The 25,073-nt window shown below is 34.9% G+C and overlaps 1 protein-coding gene and 1 long non-coding RNA gene across 4 annotated transcripts in view; one reads left to right on the top strand and one right to left on the bottom strand.

Moving 5' to 3' along the window:
- Positions 1-25,073, bottom strand: part of LOC132703350 (telomerase-binding protein EST1A) — an 82,614-nt gene that overhangs the window by 8,243 nt on the left and 49,298 nt on the right. For all 3 annotated transcript variants that reach the window (XM_060672544.1, XM_060672543.1, XM_060672545.1), the window contains 5 exons: positions 21,079-21,349; positions 20,804-20,904; positions 16,828-17,105; positions 14,816-15,040; positions 2,232-2,379 (listed from right to left, as the gene is read on the bottom strand). In XM_060672544.1, coding sequence (XP_060528527.1) covers positions 2,232-2,379; positions 14,816-15,040; positions 16,828-17,105; positions 20,804-20,904; positions 21,079-21,349 — 1,023 coding nt within the window. The remainder of the gene's footprint in view (positions 1-2,231; positions 2,380-14,815; positions 15,041-16,827; positions 17,106-20,803; positions 20,905-21,078; positions 21,350-25,073) is intronic.
- LOC132703354 (uncharacterized) lies at positions 13,881-17,049 on the top strand. Its single transcript, XR_009619066.1, has 4 exons — positions 13,881-14,009; positions 14,885-15,098; positions 16,665-16,884; positions 16,936-17,049. It is a non-coding gene; the product is annotated as an uncharacterized LOC132703354 (long non-coding RNA).

Below are 25,073 nucleotides of genomic sequence, written 5' to 3'. Positions count from 1 at the left end.
AATTATAATAATAATAATAAAAATATGCTAAGATATATACTAAGATAATATACTAAGATTACCAACCTTCCAAATGTTCTTGGAGTATTCCTTGAAATATTTTTTTCTTTTAAATTATGAGAACGGAAAGAAACCAAGTTAACAACAAATATGATGGCGGACATTTATTTTTTTCATAATCCATAACCAGTTATAAATTATAAGAATACTTTTGCAACCATTCAATTTTAGTGTAAATTCTGATTTATCTTCGATTTATAATTTGTGTATTCTTCGACTTTATATTTCGATTCCAAATTAAAATGTCTAATAAAATTTAAGTCAAATATGAAAACTGCTTATTGCTCTGTAAAAAATGTGTAAAATAAGAGCAGATTAAATATACATATATATAATTATAATTATAGAATTAACACAATACTTTTGAAAGGACCAAAATTCGGATGCCTTTTGCATCGCAATTTTCCGTTAGTAGTTCTACCGATCGAGATTATACTTTTACTCCAGAAACATGCTTCCACAATCAACAATGACATTTACTACAATAAAAATTTAAAAACAATTAAATTGCAATAACCAATTTTGATAAAACACAAAACGTTAAAAAAAAATATATGAAATATTTAGACAATCAAAGAATTTTGGGCCTCATGAAACAGTAAGGTAGAATTTACGAAAAGATTAGGGAAATCGATGGGACCACTGTACAATCATTTACGGACACTCAAGGAAAAAACTGAGGTCCGCTTGTCCTTATTGTAAAAAAAAAGTTAACCATTATTCATTGCATTGTTTAATTCAATTTGAATACCTGAAAACTCAAGAACATTTAAGTTCGTTTCTAGGGGTTAAAAAATAGAAAAATTGTGCATATTCCATTTTCCTACTTGCAGCACATGCATATATATTATTTGACGGAAGAACTTGACGAATTTAGCGCTAATCCGCAACATATTTTTGTGCCTGTGTTAATAATCTATCTCGATTAGTTATACCTCAGAACTGGTTCAATTTGTAGACGTTAATGTGCTGAGTCGAATAAGTTTCCTGAACTCCACCACCCGAGGCTCGAGACAAATTTACACGGCTAAAAATAACGAGGAGCCACTCAACAAATTACACGTGATCGGTCCCAATAGACCGTAACCGATGTCTACATTAAAGCCAATCATCGTACAATGAATATTATAGAATTATCTTGTCAATATCGTTCGTCTACGGGGCAAATGGCTACCAGGGAGCCGTCGATCCTCAAACGGATAACGCGGTAAACGATAGATATCTTGGGATCCATCTTATTTGTTCTCTACCGACACGCCACAATCAATCCAGCAGTGGGACCGCCTGTCACATAGAATTCGATTATGGTTTTCTATCTTCCGTACCTACATGCTATTTATTCACCTAGAAATCTATTAATCGACTAAATGCGAAGCGATTCCAAAAGTAATCGTCTATTGCCACTCACCAAACGTTGGTACCGATGGTTTAGATTATAAATAAATAACATTGCAATTTCAAAAAACAAAAACGCGATTCCTGTTCCACTACCGATTTGATCTGGACTTTAGACACTGTTGTAAACAAAAATTCATAGATTTCCAAACACTTACTCTCCAATCTACAACACTCGCTGCAAGGAGGCTTGGGAGCTTTTTGTTCTAGAAATGTTCCAGAAAAACCGAAAATTTTAACGTAAAAAATTAATTAAATAATATATATAGATTATGCCCGAATTTTAGCAATCAGAAAGGTAGCAGAGATTTTTTTGGAAGATTACAAATACTTTTAAAAATAAATTTTGGATAGTTTTGGTTAATAAATTGGTTTTAAGTTTGGCTTGTTTGAAAGGTGCTCGTAGCTTTTTTTAAATAGCATTATTCGAAACAGTTTGTGAACTTGGTTCTCTTCCCTTTCTTTCAAAACGTGGTAATTGACCGTTTCTTAACTGGCTAGTTAAAAAATGTTTTAAAGGACATCTTAACATTGCAGAGTCTAATCTATTATAATATATTATAACGATATAAATAAATAGAAATAAATATAAATTTCATGATATTTTTAAAATTATTTCGGTCAATTGACACAAGAAAAATTGACCACCCAATTCCACAACGCTAACGTATAGTGAAACTTGTAAACCTGCAAATGCTAAAACCAACTGACGCCCCACCGACATCGAAAACTATAATAATATTATATGCATAGAATGTAATAACAACATTACTCACCAATAATCGGTACCATCACCGTATAAGTGTGCGATTGAGCGATGGTTTGTATACTGTCCAAGTGGTCTATGAAGCAGTTGGTGTCTGGCACTAGATATTTCGGTCTAACCTCCAAATGGACGCTCACCACGGATTGGCTCAAGATTTTCTGAAACAAATTGATATCCCACAATACTTTATACGTACAAAATATTTTACCAACAATTTAATAACTAATGAGATGAGACAGATACTCGTAAATTAATATTTAAATAAATGATTTAATAGCCATATATATGTATATATAATATTAGAATGAATTTGTCATGTTTGTTATTAGAATGTTATAACATGATTTTCATTCTGAATGCATTACCTTAATTCGACACGCCTTTAGTGGTATTTAATATCAAATTTTGTGCCTTGACTAACCTCTGTAGCTTTTGCTTTCACAACAGAGAAACCAATCCTAACGTAAACAAATAGTGAAAAACGATAATTATAAAAATAATGATAATTATTATTCTATTAACCGATTTTCTATTTAGTATAGTATATTTTGAAAACTGCCAAAACTGAAACGATAAAATTCAATACCTCGGAGGAACATGCACAATTCAAAAACGCTAAGAGCATTATTTTCAGATTTACCACTTTTAATACAAAAATTCTTACCTCAGAAAACCTCCAGGTATTGAATTTTATTGTTCCAGCTTTGGCAGTTTTGAAAATATTTAAGCGTTCCGGTAATTTTTACTAACCCGATATAATGTTTTAGGGTCAACTAAGAAAAGAAAAAAAAAAAGATGTTTATTTTGCGGATGTGATGTGAAAAAAAAATTTTAGTTAATATTCAATCTCGATTGCCAACAGCAATAGAATTGCCAGATCAGTTGACTTAAAACTCCGATCTCGTTAAGCGGAAACAAAAGAAATTTAAAGTGGGGCAGCGGGCGCCACCGGCGCTTTTACAGTCCCGCGCTACTCCTGAATAATGCAATTTTGATCGTGCGATTTTAAAAAATCTGAATAATTCATCGGCGACAGCCGGCGATTTCGTGACACCGACGATCCACTTATCAGAGACCGCGCCTCTGTCGTCAAAATCTGTTATTTATAAAGGAAAAATAGTTAAATAACTATTGCGATATGCTGGGAGCATTGTAGAGCCTTTTTCACTGTTGCTGTTGCGCACTTATATAAACATCCTCCGGAACGATCTAAGACCCTTTTAGGAATTAGGAAAAAAAATAGGTGAAATTTTTTAATAACGTTTCCGCTACAGAGTCTTTCTACCCATAATATAAATTATAATGGCTAATTTAATTTGGGGTTGTGCATTCCAAGCATCACTTAAAGTAACTCATTACATCAAGAGCTGTCCTGGGTAAAAATTTATACCTTTTTATACCTTTATTAAGTGTGCGTTAGATTTATATTTTACATAATATGTGTGGCAACACTGTGAGTAGAAAAACTGAGCGGCACCATGAAAATATAAGATGCGTGGCGACCTCTGTTGTATTTTCCTTTTTGTGTATGTGTACTGATATATAGCATATTAAGAACACAGTCTTTTCTGTACTGATCGACACAGCAACACCCTCATAAGGATTTTATGGAAAACAATGCCCACTCTACTCCACACCAAAATTAACAGATTTTTTTTTCTACTCCCGTCTGTAAAATACCTAATTACGCACCGATCTAGCATGCGGGAAGCGTCGCTTTACCACGTCAGTTTCGTTTCTCACGAATCCGAGCCACTTCGGACATTTCCGGGATTTTACCGCACGGGTTTGGGAGCAATCGGAATGTTTCGGAGATATTTCCCACGCCTTGAATTTTGACGTTTGTCAATTCTGACAGTCTGGTCAGTGAACGTATTCGTATTTTGCAAAAATGTACCCGAAAACTAACGGTCGTAGAAAAAGTATAGTATGCAACACGTTCGGTAAATTTTTTCACTCGCTAGTTTATTAAACACTAGCTCCGCTCGTGTCAAATAAACTATTTCCTATTTAAATAACATCATTGTTAAGACTTTAAACGACAGCAATATGGACATTTTCATCTTAACAAAAATAGTTATGAAACAAGACCTTAACCAACATTACTACCAGTTAGTTATTAGAACTAAACAAGAGGAATGTAATTTTCCCTGGATAAGCGGCAAACTGCATTGAATGTAACCTACGCCGTAACCGCGTATAATTTCTTTTTTCGTTTTCTATATACTGGTAAGTAAAATTAAATTGTTTCGGTCAAAATATGCTCTAAGATTCTGTATTTCTAGATTGGATAGTAGAAGAACAAAAAAAACAAAACTACTGTAATCTGATATAACCATCACCATAACGCCATGAGACTGACGAAGATCTTGAAATGTATGAAATATGGCACTATTTCAATTCATTAAATTTTTGGTGGCGTATTTGTTTAGCCGAACTAAATTAATAAATTTCACATATTCCAATTCTGTCCTTTCTTTAAAGATTGTTTAAATATTCGTTGAAAAGGGAATAGCCTCAAAATAGATCTATTTACTAATTGTTCACATTTTCTAAAGCAGCTACAAAAATTACGTGTATATTGATCTCTGATGGTAAAACCTTAAGAGTTCAATTTCTGCACTATAAAAGCAATGCATTCAGTATTTGAGTTGAATGAGTGTAGTAATCATCATAAGCAAAGTACATCAAACAGAGAAAGATACTATCTTTTATCAGTTCATGACTACGATACTAATTCCGTAGGAAATGAATACTAAATCAATACTACCTTACCGGCCAATTTTTTGGCTACCCTAGAAATATTCTTATTTTTCCAAATTAAAATGATTATAACGTGCAAAATCCATATAATTGATTTTTTTGTTTTTTTTTTATTAAACACTTGTGACTTAAAAAGTTTACCAAATGTGTTGTATACTATACTTTTTCTACGACCGTTAATTTTTGGGTACATGTTTGCAAAACAAAACGAATACATTCACTGACATGTTCATCAGAATTGACAAACGTCACAATTGAAGACGTGCGGTAAAATCTTCGTAAACTTCCGATTGCTCCCGAATCCGTGTAGTATATAAAGGAAATGTCGAATCCGTGGGACAAGAAACTCATGTGGTAATAATAATTGGGTATTTTAAAGAAGAAACTGGTAGTAATGTTGGTTAAGCTCTTGTTTCATAACTATTTTTGTTAAGATGAAAATGTCCATATTGCTGTCGTTCAAAGTCTTAACAATGATGTTATTTAAATAGGATCACAATAATGTAACAACCGAATAGATCTGATTATCAACATATTAAAAATGCTACTCTTGATTCTACATTTCTTCTTTTACGGGAAAAGGACGAGAACGAAGATATGTTATGCTTAATTTTAATGAGCCTGCAACGATTTGAAGATGGAGAACCCTTCCGAAACGCCGACGTGACAAAACGATACTTTTTAGGGAGTACCTACGAGGACTGAAATATTCCTGTAGAACGCCCGATGTAAACGTTAAACACAGGAAAAAAAGGAAGGAAACACTTTACTTATAGTACAATGTTGCATTATTGCACTATGCATTTAGCATATTATGTGTGTATGTGCGAGTGTGTGAACGCGCATTCAGCTCGACGTAATAAGGCGCTAAAAGCTTACCATTTCGGAAAGACCGTGAAAAGGTTATTGTCACGGTCGGCGGTCGTAAAAGTAACCCGTGGGGCGTTGGCGTAGCTGTTTATGCGGATTTTTTTCATATTTCGAGCGCGGGAAAGTGCACAAGTATTGTCTAATGGCGGAAGCGAAATCAAATAGCACCCGACGAATCGTTCAGTTTTCCTCTCTTTTGTTCCTTAGATTCAATGCCGGGTCATCTTTTTTACCTGCATTTGCATGCATGAACTTAAGCACGTTAAGCATTTAGTTGTATATTATTAACAGCCTCTAGCTACCTATTTACGAGGCTCCCTATTGGAATTCCATTGATTTTTGCGTCAGCTTCAGTTGTCACATTTCTCTTTGTGGTTGGGACTATTAATCATTTCAAATTTCAGACTTAAAAAAAATATATCAATAAGAAAGATTCTCTCGGCCAGGGGTCGGCAACCTATAACCCGCAATTTCAAGTTCCGAAAATAAAGTATAAGATATACAAACATTTTTTTCTTTTTTCCAAAAATATTTTATCCAGAATTTGTAAACGTACAAAATTTGAATCCAGTATAACATATAAAAATATCATCCTGACCGGATATGGAATCGGCTGATAGTATGCGAAATGTAGCGGCCCTGTCCGAACAAATCATATCATTCCTGAACGCACGAGACATTATCTTAGTTGTGTGTCACTTACAGTTATAGCACGTGTAGTACTGTACCACAATAACATTGGCCTAGTGATTTAGTGAAATAAATATTATTATTTAAAAAAATAACATGAACATACAAAAAGCAAAAGAGATTATTTCAAGATGAGTTTGTCGAAAATGGTGACAAGATATAGACTTTATGTACAGATATAATTACCGCCTAGACTTATAATATTGAACACTTCTTCAAAACATAAAGATGTGAGTGCAATGGCAAATGATGATAAATCTGAATACATACTAAACGTGTATTAAATTTTGGAAAACAAAATAAATTCTTAGTTTTGTTGCCAGCAACAATCACACATCTGCCAGCTTTGTTACAGCTCTTAGCATTGGTACCAACGGAAAACCACTTACAGATGGCGAGTTTTTGCAATAAAAAAAAATTGAGAGAATCAAATAAATACCATTGTCAGCTAGAACAGTCCAGGGTCGCGTTGGAAGTATGGCCCAGAATATTGATGAACAGGTCAAAAATGATTTGTAATCTTGTGACATGATTGGCATTGCAGTTGACGAAAGTACCGACATAAATAATATTGGTAGTTTTGCAATAACTATCAGCTTTGAATCAATAAATAGTTCCAATGTCAATGAAGAACTATGCGTACAAGAGTATACAAATTTCAAAAATGGGCAAGTATTGGGATTTAAAAACTAAATTGTTTTCCATAGCAACTGACGGTACTCCAAATATGAGAGTAAAAACTGTTGGATTTGAAAAACTAATGGAAAATTAACTTGGCCGTTCACTGTTATCGTTTAGTTGTATGATTGTAAACATGATAATAGCACGGTCAGCATTAATACGCAGGCGCTTTAACGCTTTTTTGGAGAAAAGTTTTTAATAGATTTGATTTCCTCACGAAATCGGTGAAAATGATTCCAAACTCAATGACAAACAACGGTTTTTATGATTTTTGTTATTAATAGACATAATGATCCATTACAATGATTTCAACGTACGACTCCAAGCAAATAACAACACAATTATGAAAATGTATTAGGAATGTAAGAGTTTTACTTCAAAATTAATATTATTTGAAACTGACATAAAAACTAAAAAATGTAATTTTTTGCCCTTGTTAAAAAGGGAGAATGCAAAAGAAAATATCGATGAACGCAATCTAAATATGTTAGAAAGTTGGATTTCGGTCATTAAAAGTGAATATGAAGTCGGTTTCAAAATCTTAAGAAACATGGGGAAATGTTTACATTTATAATAAAGCCCGATGAAATAGAAGAAAATATCATAAATTTTAAAAATTGGCTTTGCCATTTTTAAAACGACTAACTATAAACCGTCATCAGGGGAGCCATTGATATCCTATGTTTGTATTTATTTTCCTATTAAAATATGTCTCACTATTTACTAAAATGCTGTTTTAGTACGAAAATATCTTTGATCCAAACGTCTCTTTAATACTCGCATTTTGCTCGATTTTGACCAGTGGCTCGATCGGGTAGTTTCGCGATCTGGCAACAGTTTTTATTCAGGTTAAGCAAGACTACACCTTTTGAGATTTGAAGTAGTTTTTTTCAGTTGTAGATTATCTTTCATTTCTCAATAAAGAGTTACTATTATTTGAATGCCGCTTGCGGATTAATTGAACGACCGGTGGAAGCAACGTGGTGGATCGCGATAATGCCGTCCTTCCTACCCGCACGACATTCCAACAATTAACTGGAATAACGTACGAGGCAGAAGGCGGACTATAAATCACGGCGTAAACGTTGTCACCTGTCCGCCGATTCGCCGATTTAAAACCGTTGCTGCCGGACCGGCCGTTGTTCGGCCTACGTCTACGGATCAATTCGTTCCTATAGACACAGACATGTTAAGAGCGAAACGTCAAAGTGCGGAAGACGTTTTAAACGGGAGGACGGGGCGCCGATCGCGGACCACTTGATTATCGTTATAATTCCGCGCGCGGAAATTGTCGATCGATAAATCCGTTCGAGTGGTCTTGTAAATTGTAACGTAAAAATCGATCGACATTTTCGATCCGGCCTACGTTCGACATCATTCTTGACATTTTCTGTAGTTCAACGATCGAACGTATTCTTTATCCAGGAGGAATGAATTTCAAATTATTCAACGGGAATGTTTGCCATTCGGTGATGCAGTGGGATCGCGTGTTACATCTACTATAGATGTGGATAGGGCCACAAGATATCATTATTATTAAACTCCCGAAGGGAGTTTAATCATAACATACTTTACTATTTATTAAAAAATTCCAAAAATAATATTGCCTACTATGCCCAATATAATAAATATAATAATAAATTTGTTCAAAGTAATTGAAATTAGAAGATAAATAAATGTATGTATACCTCTCAACCTGTGCGGTAATTCACAAGCTATTTTTACATTTTTCAAAATAAATGTTTGATCTAATTTCATGCAATAATAATAATAATAATATTAATGAGTTTGTTTTATTTATTTATTTTAAAGCCAATTATCGGATAAATAAGGGATTTGTTTTAAAATAATACAAAAATTAAAAACCTTATATATTAACCAAAAAATATTTACTATATGGAGATATTTTTAATAGATTGTATAATATTATCGGGCAAGTCAAATATTTAAAAAGTCGTCGTATGAAGATGCCGTTATAACTTATTCCATTAAATAGTAGCTAATGGAAACATGTGGTATTATTAATGTTGGGACTGTGCAATTGGCCGGTCAATTGACCGACAATTAACCACTTCTTAATTGACTAGTAAAATTAGATGAAATGTTCCGAATCTTGTTATCAGACAATAATTCTGTTTGGCAAAGTGTCCCTATCAACCATTGTGTGCCTCAGGGCTCCATCTTGAAGCCCACACTTTTTGTAATGTATATTAATAATCTACGATACTTGATTTACATTGTCTCGGTCTGAGTTCTATAATTACGGCCATACTAAAGATTTATACGAAAAGCAGACCAGAAATTACACCGACCATTTGATAAAGATGGTTGAAAGACCAGCTCCTATACCAAAGTACTACCGTTACGGAACTAAAGATCTATCTGTTACTGAATTGTCAAAAGAAAAAGAATAGGCTCAATTTGGAAAATTTAGAAAAACCCCTTGATTCTATAAAATAATCCGAGAAATTTAAATAAGATATATTAACTTTGATGGGCCCGTTATAGGACTTTTCATAGGTATAATTATATATATTTTAGGTAATACATTTGCATACAAAAGCAGGAACGGGCTATATTTTATATATTATAAAAATATCTGATACGGGCATTATGACAAAAAATCACTTCAAAAATTATACTTAAAAGTCAACGTTCATGTCCTTTATTTATGCTGTAGGGCGTCTTTTTCGTAAAGTTCATTAAGTAATCATTTAAGTTTTTGCTCCAAATAAATTAACGTTAACGGGTGTATTCGTGAATCCGCCATAACTCAAACAAATGCGACAGTTTCCTTCGTCGAATGTTACCCGCACGAAGATATCACTCAATCTCTCTTTTCCGTCGGCATTTACGCAAAGAACCATGCGATCGTTCTCCCAAACAAATTTAAAACATCCTGTACGTTTTCCCGTAACTCGGGAGATAACGGTATGCTGAGCTACACGCGGGCCGACCAAGATGTATCTCGGGAAAAAGCAATATGCTAATTGATTTTGGTTTCTCATCGTTGACTGAGTGTTCCGCATACGAAGAGCCGGAGACAAGTTATCGAAACCAGGAGTGACGGCGTAGGAAACCCAACGCTAGCAAGTGATATATATGCTTTGCGAATCTGATTTTGATAAATATATATAAAAGAGGTTTCCCTACAGCCTTGGTCTTTTACCGCATCCCAACCTCCACGCGTCTGGATCGCTGTACATATCCTCTGTGAGACTTCCCTTTTGAATAACTTCATCAATTCCTGCCTTCCAGCTTTTCCGTGGTCTGCCTCTTTTCCTTCTTTGTGGTGGCCTCCACTCATAAATTTTCTTGGGTATGCTGTCTTCGCTCATTCGACTCATATGTCCAAACCACATTAGTTGTTTTTCTTCAATAGTATCTAATAGTCTCTTTTCTACATTCATTCTGTTCAAAATTGCGTCATTTTTAATTTTGTCCATTAATGTGGTTTTACAGCACTTTCTCCAATACATCATTTCTGTAGAAGCTACCTTTTCTCTCATAGAATTTGACATGTTTAGAAAGCTTGTAGAGGAATACAAGATATGGAGCCAGGAAATAAATATAGAAAGATTTACACACTGATGTGGGGAAGTATTAAACATGCAAACCAGTATAAGTACTTACAAGTGACTATAACATCGGACGGAAGAGATGAGGTGGACGTACGAAGCAAAATTAATAAAGGAAAAATTGTTATGTGTCAATTACACCCAGTGTTATGGAATGAACTAATTTCCCAAAAAATTAAGAGGAGAATGTTTAACTCCTTTGTTCAAATTACAATTACGTATGGGTCAGAGGTCTGGAAAAAAAATTGATAAATGATTGTAAAAAACAGAAAATATGTGGTAATCTTGGAGCTGGTGATTTAAGGGTTAAATTAAGGTTAAATTCAAGATCAGAAAAAAGTAACGAAATTTAATACCAAAAAATTTTTCTCAATTTTTTTTTACATAGTCTCCTTGGAACGCTATACACTTCTCCCAGCCATGCTCCCATCTCGCTAACCCGTCCAAATAGTACCCAGGGTTTTTCTCTGCACGAGGGTGATTGCCTCCTCATTCGACGAAAATCTTTGTCCGAGCGCAGTTTTCAGATGAGGGAGCAAAAAGAAATCGCTTAATTCGTAGATTTTTTTACAAATGTGGCCGTTTTTCGGCAATTTCTGTCCTCAGCTTGTCAAGTAAAAATATGCTAAAAGTATGCTTCTGCAACGGCTTTTCCTTTTTGAAGGTGATAACTCCATGGCTATCCCAAAAAACAGTCGCCATCGCTTTTCCAGCCGAAAAAACTTCTTGCTGTGTTGCTGTTTTCGGAGGCGGTTCCCCCTTCGCAGTTTGTTTTAACTATATTTTTGGTAATGGTGTATCCAAGGTTCACCTATAGTAAGTAATCGACGCCAAAGCTAGGATTTATTATGCCTAAACTGCGATAACAGAGCGATGGAAACCTTCATTCTAAAACGTTTTTGGTCTAATCTGAGTGCAGCTTTTCCATGCCCTAATCTTTATTCAAAATGTGACAAACACGTTCTTCAACTATCAAGAGGGGCACAACTACGATCACTATCTTTTAGTAACTAGTGCCGACATCTTGCGTGACTCTACTTACTGCAAAGGTTACAATGCGTGAGCAAGCAAATAAATTATTGTTGTGAGCAATTTAAGCAAAGTAGTTTATTTAAACTTGTCTCTTAGTATGCTACAGTCGAAAAGGCGATGTTGGGATTAGTAATCATGGCGAGCTCAGCGAGCGATTTGTGAAGCTCTAGGTGAGGACTTGCGATTATTTATGATTCCATCTTTAGTATGTGTGAATGTTGAATGTATGAATAAAATAACACAATGGTTCCGGGCAATATCACAATCCTCTTGAAAAACAATTCTACTAAAACGTTCAAAAAGTTAAGTTAAAAAGCTGGCGTTTATTATCCACAAATTTGGGAATTTGCTCAGAAATTTTCAGTTCTGGTTAGTTCCGTTAAGTTCTTAATGAAAATACAGCTTTTCCACAATTTTCATCACCAACATAAAGCATGATATGCTTAAAAATGTATATCATTAAGAAACTGAAAAAAATTACCTCCCTAGCACTACACTGGCATCTTGTCAAGAACGACCTGCCTTTTTGTTGCAGAAACGCTCTTAAAATTTAATATTCTTAAAAGCAACATTTGCTACCTCCATCAATCCTTTTCTTGTGTCATCTTTTTTCCATCCGAACCGATTTCTTTTAATAAACTGCTTAGTGATCAATTGTAGGAGTCAAATAAACTTTACAACACTCTAATTTGAGGCTTCAGGTAAGCAACATAATAATTAATTGACATATCAAAAAATATATCTGTCTCTGACATATACACATTTATAAGAAGAGACAACAACAGCAGATCTGATAATGATGGATAAACGAGTAAGTATAATATTAACTAGTAAAAATTTGGTTTGAGTGGTGCGAATTTTTATAATCTGATGAGTTTTGTTATTATTTTTTAATTTGTTGAACTGTAATTTTTTCGTGACGGTCGTTGAAGAAGTATAACCTTAATAGTAGTAAAGGGTACTTTATAAACCAATAGGTTATAAGGTCATATAGTGAAGTTTTATTGCTACAACTGCATAAAAAAACTGTTTTTAATCGACACAGGTGTGTGAAGGTATTCTGAATTCAGTAAGGTTATTAACTTTTCCAATAACAAAATTGCAAATAAAAGTTCTACATTTTTGAATACAAAAAAGTATCGTAGTATGATCGAAAAATTAAAATAGAGTTTGAAAATTTTAAAATTTAAATTTCAATAACAAAAAAAGTTAGTTAATCAACTTGAACAAATTTGAGCTCTACGCCTTAAATTGAAAAAAAATCACGCCTCCAATTATGTGGGTCAGTCGAAACTAGCCCAATTTTGTGTTAGCCCGGCGGCCAAAGAAGTTAACTATGTTCATAATGAACCGCGAGTCCATCAATAACGACATCAATTAATCTCACACACGCACACACCGAGAAACACGTGTACATACGATAATATTACGGAATTTAAGCGTCGGAGTAATAATAACGTTCATTAATCAACGCGCCCAAAATGGGTTACCGTTACGCCCCCTGGCGGCTGCCGCGCGCGGGCAACCATAGTTCAAGCGGTTACTCGACTCCGGAATAATTTTCGCCAAATAAAATTTAACCGCCTGACTCCGAAAACAGTAAACTCTCGCGAGCGTTCTTCCACATTTGCTGGGAATAAATTGAATAGTTTCCTTAAAACCGACTATCACATCGATTAAATATTTTGTCCAGTGTTACAAATCGTCTCCACCTCGCACTCCATTTGTCAAGTACTCAGTCACAGAACTCAATACAGGCCCTGCGATAGTTTCTTAATTTAAATTAAAATAGAATATGAAAAATTGCTACAAAATAGTAATGACATTTAATTCACGATAATAGATCGGTTATCCATTTTATTTTAACTAAAATCTAGAGAGTTTGTTATTGAAAAACGACAAAAAAAAATAGCATAAAATATTGATATTGATATCTTTTGGGCGAGGCTAGGCCGCGTGACGTCAGTAGCCAGACAGCAGTACGGCAGAGTATTATGTATTACGAATTCTCATAAACGTTTGTGTATGTTATTTATTTGTGCCAACACAAAGCTTCAAGGTTATTAAAGTGTTGATTCGCGAAATTTACTCCATGTTAATGTGGAAATGCTGTATGAGTTTTTGGCAAATAACGTAAATTTAAACGAACCTCAGAGCAGTGGCGAAGTAGTAAAGTAAGTAAATAATATAAAGGTACATTTTTTTTTATTTAGCACTAATGAATGGGTAACGTTCCCTCTTGCATTGGCTAAACGATCAGGCTCATCCGGAAAATGTCAAAAATTTGCGAATTTCGCCCTCATGAGAACGTAGACTTTTAAAGGAAATAAATATATGTACAATGTATTATTTCAAATATAGGTTAACAGAAATATACGAATCATCGTGTTCGAGGATTACCAAGTGAAATTATTAGAAAAGTAACAAAAAAATTATTTTTGGCCCCTTGTTTTGTATAACTTGCTTAGAATTCTAAAAATCGAAATTACTTTGTAACCAAAAATTGTGTACCAAATGAAATTTTCAATGAGAGACGTTGTAGGAGAACGACCAGTCACGTAGACATTAATCCGATAATCTGTCCGGCTGCAAGCCAATGCAGTGTGCGAAAATTTTGTATTGGAATCTGTATTTCCAAATCACTGCTTTTTTAATGTCGCTAACCAGGGCGTTGCGTTGAGACCTTGCGAAAGGCAGTACTTAGAGCTTTGAAATATTTTGGTAGGGTTTTAAAAACACTAAAGTAGTTCAATTGGACGTATTTTTAGCTAACAAAATATTCAACTAACCAAGAAAAAATTCTATTGAAAGACGTTCGTAATGTTCACTTCCTGTGACTTTGTTAAGTTGAAGTTTAACGGTGCCTTGAAGAGCCGGACGTCAGTAAATGACGGGTTGAAGTTTCGAAACGATATCAGTTCTCCAAAAATATACTCAAGACTAGAAACCAATATCAAAGCAAATAGATAGCGTCACTCACCATGACTCTCTGTCGGTGCAATTCCTGGATACGTTTCCGCTTTTCCAACTCGACCTTTCGGGTTAGCAGGTCCCGAATTTCGGACGACGGCGCGTCGCAGGTCTGAGAGACGCTACCGCCGACCGGGTCACCGACCTCGGCGTCTGCGTCGCCAATTACTTCGCCATTGCCCGCATCCTCGTCCCCGCTAAAGGTCTCCAGCAGCACGTCGTCGTTACTGGGGGTCTGTTGAAAAAGGAACCACGAAAACGACTTAAAATAATGAAGAATTAAACGGCAGTGGGTAAATGTCGGTAAAATCGGTTCACTAACAGCATACATATGAGTTTATCGATCCTTTCGACGTTCTCAGACACACAATTAACAACTAACTGAGAAAACCATAAAAAATAATTTATAAATTAACGATATTTGAAATCTTGTAAAATTTCATGTGTGCCCCTTTTCCGGAAAATTTTCTTATAATATCTACTTATAAAGAAATAAAATCAATTCGCTAATAACCCATACAAAAGTATTTTTCTACTCCCGTCTGTAAAATATCTAATTACGCACCGATCTAGCGTGTGCGGGAAGCGTCGTTTTACCACGTCAGTTTCGTTTCCCACGAATCCGAGTCACTTCGGACATTTCCGGGATTTTACCGCACGGGTTTGGGAGCAATCGGATGTCTTCGGAGATATTTCTCACGCTTTGAATTTTGACGTTTGTCAATTCTGACAGTCATTTCAGTGAAGGTATTCGTGTTTTGCGCTCCGCTCGTGTCAAATAAACTCGTGAGTCAAATGCCGCTTACCGCGCTTGTTGCATAATATACTATTAATTGTTCTCTCGACGTTCTCAAAAAGTTAGTTTAAATTTGAGAAAATGGTTCGTACTATTCAAAACATCTTAAACTTAAGAATGTCAAAACGTAGTAATAATTACAGCTGCTGGATAATTTTGTAATCTTCATAAGTAAGATAAATAACGACGTTTTGTTTCGATGTAAAATCATACAGCATTATAAATAAGATGGAAAAGCGTCCCAAAATTCCACTTTATTTAGTTTTTATGATTCTCTACTTTACATATCGCTTTTTGTTTGTGTTGCTGTCTAAAGACGTAAAAAATGAGGTTATGTTATCTGGTAATATGGTAAGCAAAACAATATTCTCACTCATAGCATGAATTATAACTTAGAAAAGACCCTTTATAACGAATCCACGTTTATTAAAATGCGATAAGCCTTTTTGGAGTTATCGACATTTATTAATGAAAATGTTCCCCGACATTTTGTCTTCAGAGCAACGCATTAAACAATGATAAATTTGGCTGATCTTTATAACATTACTCACTCTAAATATACTTAGTCAGCTACCGGGAGGTTATTTCGCAGTTTTAAGAATAATTCGCAGCATTATTTATTTTGCCGATTTACTTAACTTTTTTTTTCAAATTTCTAAAACCATCAGTTTATTATTATTTATGATTTAAAAAACGGAACTTAATCTCAAAATCGACTAATTTGCCCTGTTGCTGAATCTAGCTTAACGTATAGAATGGCGAACAAAATTAATCCCAGGACTAGAACTGCGCAGGTTCGCCTTATGTTAATATTTATCAAACATTGTCAGAATTCCCGAGTAATGCCTTATCAAATGACATCACAAGTTGCAAAATAAGTTGAAGTGTGTTAAATATGTCTCAAAAGGAAGAAATACTGAAAGATGTTTGCTAAATAAGATCCAAGCGGAGAAGTATTGAAATTTCCGAATGAAATTTTGTAAAAAAAAACTTCATTCGTTCATTTCCATTATGTTGTCATCCAAAAAGTTTTGAATTATGGTTTCTTTTTTGATTTATTTAGAGCGCTGAAGAATCTGGTTCAAACAAAATCTCAAAAACGTTCAAAAAATTCGAAAATGTTCGATTTGACAGCTGAATGAAAGAAAACATTGCGTCACGACTCAACACAGAAAAAATCCCAAGGAGGAACAAAAGGACCAACCAGAGAAAAGCAAGCAACTCACCAAAGACCCATCGTCGGGAGACGAATCTCTTCCTCTGTCGCATCGCACTACCGAAACGTAATCCCTCCTCCCGTCTTCGATTTCCAACTTTAAAACGGGTGGTTCCAGACCGCAAAGGTAGACGGTGCCGAAGAACAGCAATTTTGAGATGCGCAGCCGCAACTGCGCGAGTTCCGGATCCAGAGATTTCGACGCGAATGTTGTCTCTCTTTCGTTGAACATTAAGGGAGTAAACCCGCAAAGCACCGCGTCTTCGGGCAAACGGACTGCTTCGTAATCTGAAACAAAGCAGCTTGTAGAGCTTTGCAGCAATTTTTTATTAAATGTTCAAACGTTTTTGAAGAATCTTCACTATTGCATTTTTCTTCATGATGCTTCAGCTAAATTAATATACGTTACATTTCTAATAAAGATTTTTGTGCCAATGCCCTAAAATGAACAGTAACACCAATTATAACTTTGAAAAAGCCCTTTTTAATGAGTCCACGGTTATTTAAATGCGTTGCTGACTAACGTTTTAAAGTGATACCTTTCGCACGCCTGGTCAAGGCAGTAAAAACGGATAAAAACTTTTAGAGTTCGCCCAACCATATACCGTTTTTACGACCATTTATGGTCTTGACTTCAGAATAAGTTTAAGACCCGACTGTTATAAAGCGGAAGGGACCATTCTTTTTAGCACGTTTACCACAAGCCAGGGCCGTATTTAAGATGTAGCTGACGAGCTTTTTTTTTATTTTAAGAGTAGGAAAATTTTCTTTGATTAAACTGTTATATTAATTCTTATTAGTGTGCTCTTCATACATATTTCTAAAACGGTCCCTATTTGAGGTAGCTCGATTTCAAGTTGAATTTGCCCATTTGGTAGGTTGATCTCCTATATTAAAAACAGATTAGAAAGCTTATTTTAGCCAAGCCAATTTAAGGGTTTAAGATAATGACTCTAAAATATTTTCCTTTACGTGCGTTCGTCTGAAGGATTGGTTTCTATTACAGAAACATCAATAAGAGACAGTTTTGATCGAATCAAGAAGAGTTAAACGTCCCCATTATATATTTAGATGAGACCTGGTTTGATAGCCAGAAGAAAGGATGGTCTGATGGTAACAGCAGAAAATGTTCGTTGGATGTGCCAGTTTCGCGGGGCAAACAAATTACTCTGAAGCTGGTTGGGTAGATAACGCTTTGTTGTTTTCTGTAAAAGATGTTAAAGAAGCAAAGGTTGGCTACCACGAAAACATGACAGCCGACTTCTTTGAAAAATGGTTTTCTGAAAAATTGCTTCTCAATATTCCACCAAACAGTGTTGTCGTGGAGGACAACGTCAGCTACCATTCTGCACAAGAGGAAAAAATACAGCATTCATTATCGCCTAAAGAAGTCATTCAAAATTTTTTGTTTGAAAATGATTTTTCACTGCATAATCGTGGAAGCTCACGGATGAAACTCTACATAAATCCGCCTGAGAGGTAGGCCTGCACAAAAGTTCACCAAAGTTAAATACCGGCTTATGTCGTAAAGACGGTATATCTTTAACGAACTCTAATATCAAATGTTTAATTATATTAAGTTAGATAGTTAAAATTAAACAATCATTCTCCAAACATTTAATATTTAAAGCTTTAATCCAATACAAGATGGTGTCTTTACCACCTTCATATTAATATACGTTTTTTGCTCAGGGTGTGATGCTGTCTTTATTTCCTCTATTACAAGCGTTAGCTGAACATGAGCACCTGAGTGCACGATACATGTATTGACGTCTTGACGCCTTTTTATAAAAAAGAATTTTACTTCAAATTAGTGTGAAGGAGGACAAGGTCGCGTTTTCCTCTTGAGTTTACTGCTTCATTTCGAGAGATCTACTACTTCTGGAATTTTAAAAATGTACATATTGGTCTGTTTTTTTAACATTTCAATTTACTTTTGGATACAATCAATAGGGTAAAGAATTCAGTATACAAAAAAATATAATTATGATATTAATTAAGGCAAAAATATACAATTTTTGTTGGAAAAGTGATTCTAAATCAATATATCCAAAATTTTGAGCGAGTTTACATTGTTTTTTCCACATTTTATGTTACTCTGTTTATTTTGTTTTCGCCTTTCTTAAAGATTATTGGAGCCAAAACTGCCGACTTATATTTGTTTTGAATAAAAAACTACTCCATAAACGATTAACGTGGATTAAGTTTATTCAATTAAATTCACGAAATAATTTATTTATTGTCCTAGACCCGACAATTGGTAGAAAACTTTATTTCGTTTTGAAGCATGAACACCAAACTTACACATCGTTTTATCCTTTTCTTCACTTCTACTAGCCTAGTATCCCTACTTTCAGATATAATATTTAAATTTGATTTCTATTAGTATCGAACGGGTATTGTAAAGGAAATTATGGAGCACCCCTCGTATATGCATTATTCAAAATTCCGTTTAAATCGACGTAAGTAAATAGCGTTAAAGAAGGTCAGTTATGTTCCGTTTTTACGGGTGGTTGGTTTGACTTCTGCATCCAATCTGTGTAGTCGTGCGCGAGGCTAATAACAATTCCGTCTCATAAATCCATTATTTGTCTTCGGAATTTCTGTGTCAGTCGAGTTGACAAATGGACCTTCCGGCACCGCAGAAAATTACCAAACTCTGCGTGCATTACCAACATTATAATTTTCCAATTATAGATCCACCCTTAAATTTAATTTCAATATAAGCGTCAATTTGATTAAAGGAACCTAAATATCAAATAAACATATAGTAATAAAAAAAATATTTCAATATTTTGCAACAATAAACGTTGGCGCTAGTAAATAAAATCCCAAATATTTTTTTAGGTCAAGGTAATCAATGAAATGTCAAAATATTTTTGTGTCGGTACGAAACAGTGAGAAAAGTAGAAAGTGGAGAAAAAAGAAAGATCTTAGAAGAACACATACAATGGCTGGAACCATTTGAGTAGAACCACATTAAAAAATCCATTCTATTGCCAAAAAAGTATGATCTCCAGTAATAGTAACTTAGACAATGATAAAAACTACATGATTAAATATGAATACAAACAAATCACCTTACAACTTTATTTTGGCATCATCTTTGCATAAACACTTCATTTACTTCACAAACACACCGTCCATCTTTTTTTAATGCAAAAGTTTAAATTTTTAAACCGATAATTGCTACACGGTGTATGTGATTGTAAATACCCTCCGAACGATAAAAAACCCACATACATAGACGACATAATTTATTACTATCTGACCATATGGACAAAAATGGATCTAATTCGATGTGTAAGAGAATTTTTCGGCTTTTTTCTTTATCCCATGCCGGGCTAGAAACAATACGCATACCGAACAGTTGTTGCACTTTTGTTTATAACATCATTAATCAGCGTAATGCTGTCCCTAATGATTTATTATTATTATTGTATCGGGTGAACCGAACATGAGAAAAAAAGAAGATGCATCTGGGCTTGTTAAGGCGCCCGAATCTTGTTATTTCGACTCCCACTGATAATTTTCGTTGGGTCGGCCGATTGTTAGATATTATGTTATTATTAGATACGTATTAATTACAAACCCGACTGCGATGACGTAAAAACAATAAGAGGTCGATGACACAAGCCCATGTACGGAGAGAACAGATATTACAGAGTATTTAAAATAAAGAAACAAATAAATCTTGTTAATTTAAAGTTTATGCCAAAAAAAAAACAATAAACGAACTGTTAGCCAAAAATTTGAATTTCTAATTTACCGGCAATTTACATTAAAGTAAAATTATATCACCCACATTTTATATATATGTTCCCGGCATTGTCAACATGCAAAATCAGTACTATTTTGGGTTCTCTGCAAATTTACTTTGCTGTTTTAGACAATCTGAATTAAACGTTTTTACCTTTACAGATATTCACATATAGTTTATTCTTGGGATCAATACATTGAATAATTCCATATCATAAAACACTTACTTTCTCGGGCTTCGTTGACAAAAATGTCACTCGAATCCGGATCCATTTTCTCCAGCAAGTTCATTAATACTCCAAGGCGATTCCAAAGATCCCCTGAATGCCTGAAAGAAACACATACGCAATTATTTATAGACATCTATTTCTTGGTCTTGAATACGCAAAACAAACACAGAAAAATCATTTCACTAATAAATTTTAAAATTAAATTTAAATCGGAACATTTTTTTCTTTAATTCAAACGGCTACAAAAATTTGTATAACTTTTTCACACTCACCCGACTTTGAAATCTTGCGTGCTGGGTGGCGGATTCCAAACAGGCGTATGGCACAGCATCCAATCGCACCAGATCTTGATGGCCGGCAAGAGTATGCTGACATCATAGGGCAGCGAATCTAGAGTATAGCCGGTGTCGCCTTGTTTTTTGATGTTGGCAAAGTGCTCCTGAAGGATGGAAACGCATCGTTCCAGGATAAGGTTAAACATTTGTAGGGACACTATAAGAGCACGCTCTTGCAATTCAGATCGGTAACCGTCTAATTGGGGATCTGAAACGAGAACGTAAATTTAACTCTCTCGATTTGGCATATGATCAGCAATAGTTGACCAACTAACCAACATTCAATCAACCTACAGTCATATTATTAACTTCTTTCTAACAGATAATATGCAATTAGCAGGTATTTACGCATGTCAGTATTATATTTATGATAAAAGAATTAAGATTCATACTTTATAATTTGACAATGATTGAAGTTTCAAGATTTTTATTGAGTATAATTAAAAAAACGAACTTAATCTGCAAGCATTAAAAAAGGATACAAACAATCGGGATTAATTTGTAAAACATAACGCAAACTTATTTAAAGAAAATGAAACTCCTCAGCAATTATTGTTTTTAAATTCTGTGCTCGGTGTTAGAGTTTGCGCAATGTACAAAACGTCTCTACCAGGTGTACAACAGAAAGAGATATAGGTAACAAATTGTAACCACAATGTTTGTAGCATTTTTTGTTATAAATATGAATAAAAGTGAAAAGTGTTTTGTTTTTAATTCCAATTAATACTAATACTAATACTATTTACAGAACTTCTGGATTCCTCCTGCGTCGGTTGTTGCTGAGCCGAACTTAAGAGTTTAACTGAAACTGGCTCGCATTTTACTCTGTACCTGCTTATAAAGGGTGATTCGATAAGGGTTTCCACATTAAAATAATAAAAAAAAACTCGGAAGAATATATAAATATACAAACATTTTTATTTGCCATTTAAGATTAGTGTATTACAATTAGGTATGAAAGATGATGTCATTCAAATGACCCCCGCCACTCATGTGCCATGACGTATTTCGTTTATTGAAATTTCCTATCACTTTTTGACACAATTCTGGTTCTATGCCGGCTATTTCGCGTCTAATCTCCTGTTTCAGCTCTGGAATAGTGTTTGGTTTATTTCTATACACCCTGCTTTTTAGATACCCAAAAAAAAAATCTAGGGGAGTAAGATCACATGATCGCGGCGGCCAATTGATATCGCCGTTACGTGAGATAATCCGACCAGGAAACTTGGCCCGCAGCAATTGCATCGTTTCTCTGGATGTGTGACAAGGGGCTCCATCCTGTTGGAACCACAAATCTTCAATGTCCATACCTTACATCTGCTCCCAGAAAAAATCAGATATCATGTTTTGATAGCGCGCACCATTAACCGTAACAGCGTTCTCCGTATTATCCTCGAAAAAAAAGGGCCAATTATTCCTCCGCACCAAAATGCGCACCAAACAGTCACTTTTTGAGGATGCATTGCTTTTTGAACAATCTCTCTTGGATTTTCTAATCCCCAAATACCAGCATTGTGTTTGTTTACAAAGTCACCAACGTGAAAATATGCCTCATCGCTAAAGATGATTTTCCTTGAAAAATGAACCCCTTTTTCTGGTATCCATTCTGCAAACACGTAGCGCTGTTGATGATCTCGAGGTTTCAACTCCTGAGTTATTTGGATTTTATAAGGGTGCAGATGCAAGTCTTTTGTTAAAATTCGCTGTGTGGTTGAATACGTAAGGCCTACTTGCTGCGATCGATGACGAATCGATGTGTTTAGATCTTCGGCTACACTCGCCGGCGAACAATGGCAATATTTTGATCTGACCGACCTGCACGAGCACGTTGAGGGACTTTGAGGTTAGTTATAAATCCAGTTTACTCAACAGTGGCAAATGTGGAATTGCTTTCCGGCTCATTGCTATTGGAAGGTTGTGGTGTAGTGTATTTTCTAATGGGACGCATAATGTCCTTAATGTGGAAATTATTAAAGTGAAGAGCAGAGGTAAGGTGTTTGAGACTTGATAAATTATGATTTTTGCGCCGGTTGGTGATGAGGCCAAATAACAAAAGCTTCATCGACGTAGCGTAATTTTGGTTTTAGATGGAAGGTGATTCGCCATGACGGGTGATAATGGAGAACCCATAGCTGTTCCAGACGTTTGGTAAATATTTGACCGTTATAAGAAAAATATGTGCCAGAGAAGCATTTTTCAAACAAGGCGAGAAGGTTGGGTTCCAGATTCTAGGATTTTAATATATCTGAAATGATGTTGAGAGTTTCAGGAATAGGGACTTTAGTTAGTAAAGAGGGATTCTACGCCGAAACTAACCAGAATCTTTTGTATCTAATGTAATCTAATGTATCTAATGTAATGCTTCAATTCAATTCAATAAAGTATGAACTATCAGTTTTCCCTCCAAAGGGTTTTAACAAAGAAGCTAGATATTTCGCTAGAGAATATGTTGGTGACAATAGGTCGAAGGGGTAATCCTGGTTTGTGTTTTGTAAATAGTATGCTACGAATATGAAAAGCCTATACCAAAGAGATTCTGAATAAACAGACATCTGTGGGACAATGGGACACCCCGTATATAGCTCCGGTAGCACAATGGTGCGTCCAATTACCCAATGTTGTTGATATTGGCTATTAGATAGCGTTCGATTAAAATAAGCGCGCGGAAGCGGCAAAGCGTTAAATAAAAACGCGATTTTATTGAATTTCCACGAGACGGTTAAGCGCGCAACAGAACCCGAAGCCGAGAGATTACAGTAATCGTTCGTTTTTTACCATCACAACAACCTTTAAAGAAAATCGAATCGTGTGTATTAAAACGGAGATCTATCTCTGGCGGCGTAATAATAATTGCGTGCGCGGATCTATCACGTATAGACGCGAAAAATATAAGAGATCGGGGCAAAAAGTAAAAAGGATGACGTGCCCGGGTTTAGCTGAGAATCTGCGTTTACTTACGCGGTTACTGACGGTCACGTTCCGAAGGATGAGATCGAATTATCATAGGCTTCAACACGGGTAGTTCGGTCCGGCGATTGGCTAAACGGCCGTTCAAATACGTGTGCGAAATCGAAATTTTCCAGAGAAACGTACTCTGCAAATCGCTTTTGATTTATTCCGCGTTTTCCTATCTAATACTGATTTAATCTGATTAAATATAAAGCAGTATCGCGAGATTACAAAATGATCGTATTATAGTTTTAATAGATATGCAGGGTGGCAATAATCTGGGAATATCTCTGTTATTTATTATTGTTTTCCAAAGTCTTTAAAACCTGACGAAATTAGACTAATTTTTCTGTTTAGTTTTTTAAATGGCACCTGCTCTATCTTAAGTCGATTTCAGAAATATGTACAGTGTGTGAATCAACGCTAAAGCAAAATTTCAAATTATTTCCATAATTCCAATAATAATATCGGCTTCATTTGGTTCCTAGAACGACGCGACGGCGACCTAACGCAAAATCTAAATAAATATAAAGTTCATGGTATTTTTAAAAATCATTTCGCTCAACTGACTGGTCAAATGACACAAAAAAACTGGCCAATTTCACAACCCTACCTAAACCCAATAGTTTTTCCAAAAATTTTAATTTTTCTAAAAAAATATTAGCTTTCATACTTGCAAAAAAATTACGATAGCGCCATTATTTTTCAAGGTAGATCACTCATTTAATATTAGCGTTATTTAAAGATGACGTAAAAGAACGGAATTTGTATTTGGATTATTTTAAATTGAATGATCTCGATTTTCGTAAATGCCATACCATATTATTATATTTTCTAACAGACCTTAAAAAATCTACGTTAAAATAATTTGAAATTGCGCATTCTAACAAGTTTTACAAATTTTCTATTAACCATTTTCTCAAAACTATTGAAACCAATGAAATAATGAACTTTATCGTTGACTCACCCTGTACAGAAATGAA

Source organism: Cylas formicarius, unplaced genomic scaffold (genome assembly GCF_029955315.1).
Source record: "Cylas formicarius isolate icCylForm1 unplaced genomic scaffold, icCylForm1.1 PGA_scaffold_6__28_contigs__length_40554024, whole genome shotgun sequence".
Classification (NCBI taxonomy): Eukaryota; Metazoa; Arthropoda; class Insecta; order Coleoptera; family Brentidae; genus Cylas; species Cylas formicarius.
This window is presented reverse-complemented; position numbering and strand designations above follow the sequence as displayed.